At 49.2% G+C, this 10046-nt stretch overlaps 1 protein-coding gene across 1 annotated transcript; it reads left to right on the top strand.

Annotated features, from left to right (window-relative positions):
* Positions 1-215: 215 nt before the first annotated feature.
* LOC129500034 (zinc finger protein 420-like) lies at positions 216-9951 on the top strand. The gene is made up of 7 exons (XM_055310178.1): positions 216-237; positions 402-610; positions 6027-6153; positions 6458-6547; positions 8174-8262; positions 8776-8933; positions 9081-9951. Exons 1-7 carry the CDS (start codon positions 216-218, stop codon positions 9949-9951), a joined length of 1566 nt encoding a protein of 521 aa, XP_055166153.1.
* Positions 9952-10046: the final 95 nt, after the last annotated feature.

The raw sequence follows: 10046 nt of genomic DNA, 5'->3' as shown, positions 1-10046 counted from the left end.
TTTTGAATAAAAGACGAAAACAAAAAGGTAGGACGTCATTGGAAGAAATTAGCATATAGGCTGAAGTAGGTAATCATGTGGTTTCCTGGGTAGGCAGAAGAATGTACTGGATCTTAGAGGAAATCCGATGAAGCTTTACAGGAAACAGGGTGCGTGTGTGTGTGTGTGTGGGGGGGATTTCCCAGACTATACATAGCCAGACATGTGGGGTGTACATGCGTGTGCGAAGAGAAAAAGGTACGCTGTATTATTTAAAAGTACATAGCCTACGCGTGTAGCTGACTGGTCCTACGCTCCAGCGGCGCAGAGCAGCCAGGTTCCTATGCTCCCTCCCTGGTGCCGGCGCCATTTGGACTCCTTTTCCCAGAAGGCTGTTGACCCTATGCTTGGCCGGTTTCCAGCACGCATCGGGCAGGGCTCCCTGGGAGAATATCCCGAGCTCAGCGCGGGCCACCCGCGGAAGAGCAGACCGGAAGTGTCTTTGTCCTGTCGACGGCTGGTGGCGCCATTCCCGCTCTGTGAGGGGTTGGCTGCGGTGGTGAGTCCGCTGTTTCGGCGTGGTGGCTTATATGAGTGTGAGGGACGACGAGGCCCACGTGTGCATGCCATGGTAGTGACTGAGTGGCCGAATGGGGCCCAGGAGGGAGCGCGGCCCTGGGGTGGGGGACGGGAGAGAGGAAGAACAGTGGGCGCGTGCACATGCCGGGGGATGTGAGGAAGAGACCAGTGCGTGCCCGTGAGACCTCAGCTGTGTATGGCCGAATGTGACACTGCATGTGTGCGCGTCAGAGAGGAGGGGTGTTTTGCATGTAAGTTACCACCTGTGTGTGCATGAGCCCTTAAGTGTGTGAGAGGGGCCCAGTCCGTCCGTTCTTGTGTGTGCAGGTGTGATAGGTTGTGCATGTGGCTGAATGTGTCACCACATGTACGTTTCAGGGGGAAGGGTATCCTGCATTGCATGCAAGACACCACCTGTGTGTGCAGATGAGACCTCAGGTGTGTGTGTATGTGGGGGGGGGCAGTGTGTCGGAGCCTGTGTGTGCAAGTGTGACCTCAGGTATGTGCATTTGCCTGAATGTATTACTGCTTGTGCATGTCAGAAGGGAAGAGTGTATTGCACATCTGACACCATCTGTGTGTGCAGATGAGACCTCAAGTGTGTGTGAGTGGTCAGGTGTGTCACCATGCATGTTTGTGGGGAAGGGGTGTTTTGAATGTGTGACACCTCCTTTGTGTCTGCAGGCATGACCTCAAGTGTGTGCCTATGGCCTCTACCCCTTAGTCATCACTCCCTGTTCCCCTTTTCTCCAGCCCCTGGCAACCAGTAATCTACTTTCTTTTAATTTTCTCTGTTCTGGATATGTGATATAAATGGGATCAAACAATATGTGGCTTTTTTGTGTTTGGCTTTTTTCACTGAACATAATGTTTTTAAAGTCCATGTTGGGCCATGTATCAATACTTTATTCATTTTTATAGCTGAATAATGTTCCATTTTGTTAATATACCACAGTTTGTTTACCTGAATAATGCTGCTGTGAACACTCACAGATTTTTGTGTGGACGTATATTTTCAGTTTGGAGGACGGAGGCATTTGGGTCTGTCCCAGGGAAGTACTTGTGTATGGCTACACCTGCTCCCTGTTGCTTTTGCTTACCCAGTAGTATTTCATTTCTAGAATCCTAGCCCTGAGCCCCCAAGTGAAAGCCAGGAGCCTGACTGCTATATGGGAGTAGATGGGAGGAGGCAGTGGCTTTGGGAACTGGAAACCTAGCCCTGCAAGAGTCATCTACAACTTGAGATCTGTCTGAGACTAAGACCACATGCCCTCTATCTGTGGTCAAGCTGCTGTGGTCAAGCAGCCCAGAGACAGCAGAGTGGCAGGCAATGGATCTTGAGGAGCCGGTGAGGCACATGGCAGAGTGGTGGTGGTAGGGCTGGACATGTTCAGAAACCAGATCTTCCTCAAAACATGCCCTGCTCCTCCTGCCTTCACTGTTCTGCCATCCTCAGTCTAATCAAGACTACCACCTCCTCACAGATCTCCTGCCTTCCCTTGCCCCCTTTATTGCTCTCTATACTGCCCTGAAGGGGTCTTTAAATCCTGAACAGTGAAGTTATGTCCCCCTTAAACCTTCCATCCCTGCCCTGGTTGTCACAGCAGAGTTGGCAAACTCTCCCTTTAAATACCAGGTAGTGGGGTACCTGAGTGGCTCATTGGGGGGCACCTGGGTGGCTCAGTGCTTGAGCTTCTGCCTTTGAATCAGGCTGTGCTCCTGGGGTTCTGGAATCAAGTCCTGCATTGGGCTCCCCACAAGGAGTCTGCTGCTTCTGCCTGTGTCTCTGCCTCTCTCTCTGTGTGTCTCTCATGAATAAATAAATAAAATCTTAAAAAAATTTAAAAAAAACCACACCAGGTAGCAAGTGTTTTCAGCCTTGTATGATAAGAGGCAAAACCAAAGATGTCAGGTAGATACTTACCTAATGAGAGAAATTTTTTCACATATTTTTTCCGCATGAAATCCAGAACTTTATCAAATGCTAATATCTGAATTTCATGTACCATTAATCTTCTGATGATTTTTCCCTCCCAACCACTTAAAAATGGAAAAACTATTATTAGCTCACACTCTGTATAGCAATGGGTTTGCTGACCCCTGATTTGACCAAATCTACAATTCTTCCCATGCCTTCTGGGTCTGCCTGTTTCCAGGCTTCACCTACAGCTCTCCCTTTGCCCATGCCCCTGGCCACTGAATAACATTTAAGCTTAGATATTACCTCAGAGGCCCTCCCTGACCACCTGATCCAAAACAGGTGCCACACATATCTACACACCACCTGTGTATCTACTCTTCAGGAGCCACATGGAGTTGATGGCTGCCAATGGGACAGTATAGCTTCACATTTTCATCCTCACAGAAAGTTCTAGAGCTTAATCTGGACAGTGCCTATACAGGTGTGTGCATTGGTCAAAACTCATTGAGCTGAGCACTCATACATCTATTAAAAATATATCTTTTTGATGGGGCAGCCCCGGTGGCTGAGTGGTTTAGCGCCACCTTTGGCCTAGGGCATGGTCCTGAAGACCCAGGATTGAGTCCCACGTCGGGCTCCCTGCATGGGGCCTGCTTCTCCCTCTGCTTGTGTCTCTGTGTCTCTGCCTCTCTCTCTCCTTGTCGCTGTGTCTCTCATGAATAAATAAATAAAATCTTTGAAAAAATAAAAATAAAAAAATACATTTTTGAAAGCAGACTCAAGTCTGACTTCCTGAATTTAGATTCTCACCCATCACTTGCTTTACACCTTTGATTTAACCTGTGACCTTCTCCTCACCTGTATAACAGGGTGATGATAGTACCTCTTTTTCCTTGTATTAGGGAACTTGGCCAGAATTGCACAGCAAGCCTTGAGAAGTCTGCACCCTGGGGTGGCATGGAGCTGCAGCACCAGCAGCTGTAGCTGCCCACAGGGACTCATGGATAGTTCTGTTTTAGAGGCAGGGGTCTGAGGTCCAACCTCCAAGCATCAAATCAGAGGACTGCTTCTTGTGGAGCCCTGAGCTCAGTGACCTTCTACCCAGCTTGGGAGCCAGGATGGGATGGAGGGTATAAAGGTGGTGTGGCTTCTGGCAGCAAGGACACCATGAGGTGTTCCTATATTATATTTCATTTCACAAAGACCTTCTGAGACATAACACCATCCATCCTCCTGGGGACCCAGGAAGAAATGGGCTCAGAGCAGGGATATGGCTAGTTAGTGCAACATAGTGGCACATAGTGGAGCCACAGGTCAGAGCTTCCTACTCCCAAGTATTTGTCATCTTCTGGGTCATCCTGGATCCGTGGTGGCTATGTAGACCCCTTTACGAGAGCCCGGGTGGGCTGTCACATCCCCAGACTGATTCTGGGAGGTGTGGGGCCCTCTGTCTGTCCATGTGGATGCTTCTTTCTCCATAGGATTCACTATCTGGGCTGGTCATAGGTGGGAACAAGAGTAGGGGTGCTTCCCTGCAGAAGCTCAACACAAGCAAGGATCTTGCTCTTCAGTACATTAGTTTCCTTCCTGCAAAATAGGTCTGGTAGTGTTGATCCTAACTATCCCTCATAGGGACAGAATAAGGATCAAGCAAGGTGATGTAAGATGTCCACACCATGCCTAGCATGTAGTAAGTGTTGGGTGCTATGGTTCTGCCAATCCCTGGGACGTAAGCAGGAGGGAGCAGGCCCAGGTGGTCGGTGTAGGAGGAAATACCTATGGGAGGGTCTGGGGTGGGGGGGCCCTGGAAAGAGTCTAGTGACTGGCAAGGGTAGAGATGTGAGATGAGGGGACTTTGGGGTGTGGGTCTCGAGCCTGAGGGCAGATCTGGCCTCTCTCACATCCCCTCTCCTCCCCCAGCTCTTCCTTCTCAGTAGAGTATCAAGGAAGACAAGCCCAAGGCCCACAATACTGCATTCCCAACAGATGTTTTCCACGTGAGTTTCCAAAAATGCCAGCAGTCTCATCAGACATTCTCCTTTCTATCCTTCCTTCTGTGGTACTTTTACTCCTTGGCACTGGAATGGAGCCACAGCCCCCAAGGAACATGAGTCCTGGGGCAAGGCCCCTTCCTCTGTCTTGGCCACTCCTCCTCCTCTTCCTCTTCTTCCTTCTCTCTTCACTCCAGGGTGGGGCTTAGTGACCCTGTCAATTTAGGGGACCTTGGAGGAAATCCTGGCCTCGACCAATCTGGGACATAGGCTCTTTATGGTCACCCTGCTTATCAGCAAATATCCAAGGAAAGGACAGAGCAGGGCCTGGCATATGCAGACACCTGGAAGATATTAATGGGCAAATGAGTGAATGGTGGCACTGAGCAGCATTTAGAAAGGTGGTTAGGGGCTTTGGGTGTTAATGGTAAGTAGTTACTCAGAAATTGATGTTGCGGGCAGCCCTGGTGGCCCAGCGGTTTAGCGCCACCTTCAGCCCAAGGCCTGATCCTGGAGATCCACGATCTAGTCCCACGTCAGGCTTCCCACAAGGAGCCTGCTTCTCCCTCTGCCTGTATCTCTGCCTCTCTCACTCTGTGTCTCTCATGAATAAATAAATAAAATCTCTTTAAAAAAAAAGAAAGAAATTGATGTTGCTTGCTGACACTCTTTTTTCATGGAGTCTGCAAGGAGACAGCCACACACAAGCAGAGGGATTGTTGCCACAGCCTAGGGGTGCTGCTGTGGAGCAAAAAGTCTAGGTTGGGGACACTTACTGGTCCCAAACCATATGTGGCTGGTGTTGGATGCCATCCCATCCTCCAGGCCTCCCCTGCCCAGCCCTAAAGAGGATGCAGACCACACAGGTGTGACAGATGACTTTATGGGGGGCTGACAGGGGCCATCCAGGTGTTTCTCTGGGGGCCACAAAGCTGAGTGCTTTGGGAAGTGATGAGGAATTACTATGTCTTTTTTTTTTTTTTTTGGAATTACTATGTCTCAATCTGCTCAGGCTCCTGTAACAAAATATGGTAAACTGTGTGTGAACTTAATCAACAAAATTATTCCTCATAGTTTTGGAGACTAGAAGTCCAAGATGAGGGTGTCAGCAAGGCTGAGTTCCAGTGAGAGCTCTCTTCATGACTTGGAGACAAGCTGTCTTCTCTCTGTGTCCTCACACACTGGGGAGAGAGCCAAGGTGAGATCACATAGGCTTTGGTCTCTCCCTCTTCTTATGAGGGCACTAGGCCCGTCATGGGGCCCGAGCCTCATGACCTCATCTAAACCTAACCCCACCCCCTCCAAAAGGCTCCACTTTTAAACACCTTTATACTGAGGGGTAAAGCTTTAACAAGAATTTGGCAAAGACACAATTATTCCAGTGGGACCACAGCACTCAGTGTCAAGGTGATAATAGTGCCACTCACAGCATGAGCCACACCCCTTACCCCATAACAATCAAGTGTTTCTCAGAACATTCAATCTTGCTATTCCCCATGGGGCTGGGCTGGTCAGACAGGGCCCATGGTTGAGCCAGTGCATGTGGGATGTTTCAGAAGCCAGTGACATTTAAGGACGTGGCCGTAGACTTCATACAGGAGGAATGGGGGTTGCTGGACCCCACGCAGAGGATCCTGTACTGTGATGTGATATTGACGAACTACAGCAACTTGGTGTCCCTGGGTGAGGCCTTCCTGTCACCTTTTTATCCATGTCCCATGTGTGTATTTCCATGTGTGCTCACACATACATGTGCATATTTATCCCCTGCCTTGTCCCCAGCAACCCACACCCAGGTATGTCCTTGCTCTGATGTGTGTCCCCCACTTGGGTCCGTCTGTACAGAGTGGACGCCCCACCTCACATCACCACAGAGAGATCTCTCCCATGCCTGAGGCACACACACTGCACTATTGGGCCTGTTGGGGCCTGGCTGGGTTGTGGCAACAGCGTCAACACTTCCCTCCTACTTTATATCTATGGGCAGGTCTTCACAATTGCAAACCAGATATGATCTCCAAGCTGGAGCAGCGGGAAGACCCCTGGATTATGGAGAAAGATATCCTGAGAAGTACAGGTGAGTGAAATAAGATTCTATCAGATCGATATTTTTTTGAAAGATTTTTATTTATTTATTCATGAGAGACACACACAGAGAGAGAGGCAGAGACACAGGCAGAGGGAGAAGCAGGCTCTATGCAGGGAGCCCGATGTGGGACTTGACTCCAAGATCACACCCTGGGCCAAAGGCAGGCACTAAACTGCTGAGCCACCCAGGGATCCCCAGATCAGATATTTTTTAAAGTTAATCTTTTCCCCCAGCTTTTTTTAAGGTATAATTGACAGATAAAAATCGTACATATTTAAAATATACAACATGGTATTTTGATATGCATTATGAAATGGTCACTATCAAGCTAATTTATATATCCATCAACTCATAGAGTTGTGATGTTTTTTCTGTAGTGAGAACGCTTCCAATCAACTCTTAGGAAATTTGAGGTATACAATACAGTATCGTAACTACAGTCACCATGCTTCAGATCAGTTTATTTCTCCTCTTGGGAAAAGGAGGTGCAATATACATCAAACAGAAAAGATCTAGTAGTTGCAAGAGCCTGAAAACACCTGACAGTCATTTAGTAGTCACTTCCCCAGACCTGCCAGCCACCAATCTGCTTTCTGTCTCTATGATTTGCTTGTTCTGACCTTTCAGATAAATGAAGTTTATATAAATGTATTCGTATAAATTCATTTTCTTTTTTAAAAAAAGATTTTATTTATTTATTAATGAGAGATACAAAGAGAGTCAGAGATAGAGAGAAGCAGGCTCCATGTAGGGAGCCCGACATGGGACTGGATCCCGGGTCTCCAGGATCACACCCTGGGCCGAAAGCAGGCACCAAACTGCTGAGCCACCCAGGCATCCCAAATTCATTTATTTTTCATATAGATATATGTCATGCTATGTGTATCCTTTTTGTCTGGCTTCTAACCTCTGGGAACAGTGCTCTATGCACATTCATGTCCAGATTTTTGTTTTCCATTCTGTTGACCAGGCCCTGTTGCAGTAAGTGTTTGGTTATAAAACAATCCCAATGGCAGCTGACAGGTGGGGTGACTCTCAACCTTGGCCCATGCCTATCTGTGTTCCATTATACCCCTCCCTTGCCCATTGTGAGGAAGAGGGTTGACAGCAGGTGTGAGGTCACCATTCTTCGAAAAGCCTGATACAGGGCTGGCCTTTGGCTGGTGTCTGGGAACTTGGATCGTGGGAAGATTCCCACCATTCCCTGAATGATAAGAGTGGTTCACTGCATCTAAGCAATCTGTACAAATAGTGTGATTTATACCAAGTGCCTACTTTCCTTCTGGGAGTCTGAAATTTTGGTACATGCTACGTAGTGGGTGCATATATGGCCAGCCCCCAGTAAAACCCTGGGCACTGAGTCTCTAACAAACTGTAGACGACACTTTATGTGTCAGAATCCAGTGCTAGAGGGGTTTGGTGTGTGCTGTGTGGCTCCACTGGGAGAGGACTCTGCCCCCTGTGCCTTCTCCCTTTGCTGGTTTTGCCCAGTGTCCTTTTGCTCTAATCAGTCACAGCCATGAGTATGACTCTGTTGAGTCCTGTAAGTCCTAGGGAATCACCAAGGCTGTAGAGATCTTCTGGACTGGTCCACTCTTCTGTCCTTATCTGCAGGAGTACCATTGAAAGCCATGGGTCTGCACTGTCCCAGTGTGACTGCTGAGGTTCTGTCCATCCCTCGTAGATTGGTAGTGTACATTCAGGTTAGGGCTTGAGAATGTTTCTTTGCTTATTTTTCAGACTCAGAGCCTAGGCACTAAGCTGCATGGCTGCCTCTAAAGAAAGCTCTTCTTCCTCAAGAGCAGATAACAATGGGATTCACAGGGCAGGATTTCTGGCACACCATCCAGAGAAGTCACAGAGCATGAAGGCCAGGTGGCAGAAAGACAATGCCAAGCAGTGACACTCGGCAAGGGGAAGAAAAGCCCAGACTGGAGCCTTGCTAGAACTTTCTCCTGGAACCCATTCCTCATTGAGCATGGGGGCAATTCCCCAAGGGCTCAAGCTTCCACGAGCTATGTTGGCAAGAAGGGCCTTGCCTGTGTTTCATTCCTAGATCAGGGGCTCCCCTGCCAAGGAGAAAGTGTATGGAGGCCCTTAGTTCCTTTCCAGACCTTTGTCACCCACAAGGAACTCACAGTAGGGAGGACACATTGGAGTGTGGTGGATGGGAAGATACCTTTGGCAAGAATGCATGCTCTGTGGTTTATCAACAGATTCCCATTAAATGGAAGCCCTACACATGCAAGGAGTGTGGGAAGGCCTTTGGACAGAGCGCACATCTTGTTCAACACCAGAGAATCCACACTAGTGAGAAGCCAAATACATGCCAGGAGTGTGGACAGGCCTTCAGCAAGAACTCGACCCTTGTTAAGTACTAGCACATCCACACAGGTGAGAAGCCCTATGTGTGCAGCCACTGCCACAAGCACTTCTGAGAGAACCCATCCCTGGCCAAACACCAGCGGGTGCACACAAGTGAGAAGCTGTAAACCTGTAGTGACTGTGGGCATGCCTTTAGTCAGAACACTCACCTCATGCAGCACCAGCAAGTCCACACTGGGGAGAAGCCGTTCCTCTGTTGTGAGTGTGGCAGAGCCTTTGCTGATGCCCCAGCCCTCCTGATCCACCACAGGACCCACTCAGGAGAGAGGCCTTATGAGTGCCACAAGTGCTGCAAGGCGTTCAGCCTCAGCTCCTTCCTGGCTGAGCATGAGCACTACCACACAGGAGAGAAGCCATACATATGCCAGGAATGTGGGAAATGTGGGAAAACCTTCAACCAGAGCTCATCCCTCAGCAAGCACCTGAGGACACACACAGATGAGAAGCCATACACATGCAGGGATTGTGGCCATGTGCTTTCAGCCAGAGGTCCTCCCTGGCCAGACACCAGCAGGTGCACACTGGTGAGCAGCCCTACACGTGTAGAGAATGGGAAGACCTTCAGCCAGGCCTCTTACCTGACCCAGCACCTCAAGATTCATAGCAGTGAGAAACCATTCATATGTGGTGAATGTAGGAAACCCTTTGGGGATTCTTCAGCCCTGGTCCTGCACCAGCAGATGCACACGAGTGAGAGGCCCTATCCCTGTGGAAAATGCGGGAAGACCTTCAGCCAGAGCAAGTTCCTTACCCAGCACAAGAGGATCCACCCTGGGGAGAAGCCCTTTGTGTGTGGCAACTGTGGCAGGGCCTTTGTGCAGAGCTCCTCCCCCACCCTCCACCTCAGGACATACACCAGGGAGAAGCTCTACAAGTGCAATGAGTGTGACAAGGCTTACATCCAGATGTCACCCCTCACTGAGCACTACAGGGTGCACAGAGGGGAGTGGCCCTATGTGTGCAATCTATGCAGCAAAGCCTTCAGCCACAGCACACACCTCATGTAGCACCAGCACATCCATGCGTGTGCCAAGCCCTTCATATGTGGCCTGTGTCAGAAAACCTTCCATGAGTCTACGGCCCTCATTTTGCATCAGAGGAT

This window comes from Nyctereutes procyonoides, unplaced genomic scaffold (assembly GCF_905146905.1).
Source record: "Nyctereutes procyonoides isolate TBG_1078 unplaced genomic scaffold, NYPRO_anot_genome, whole genome shotgun sequence".
In the NCBI taxonomy this organism is placed as follows: Eukaryota; Metazoa; Chordata; class Mammalia; order Carnivora; family Canidae; genus Nyctereutes; species Nyctereutes procyonoides.
The sequence above is the reverse complement of the archived record's forward strand: the minus strand, read 5'-3'. Positions and strand labels throughout refer to the sequence as shown.

Bases quoted from the DNA above. Each gene is read 5' to 3' on its own strand.
- LOC129500034 (XM_055310178.1), top strand. From the start codon at position 216: ATGCGTGTGCGAAGAGAAAAAG. The intron at 238-401 runs GTACGCTGTATT...GCCGGTTTCCAG, and splicing joins GCGTGTGCGAAGAGAAAAAG to CACGCATCGGGCAGGGCTCC. The intron at 6,154-6,457 runs GTGAGGCCTTCC...ATCTATGGGCAG, and splicing joins CAGCAACTTGGTGTCCCTGG to GTCTTCACAATTGCAAACCA.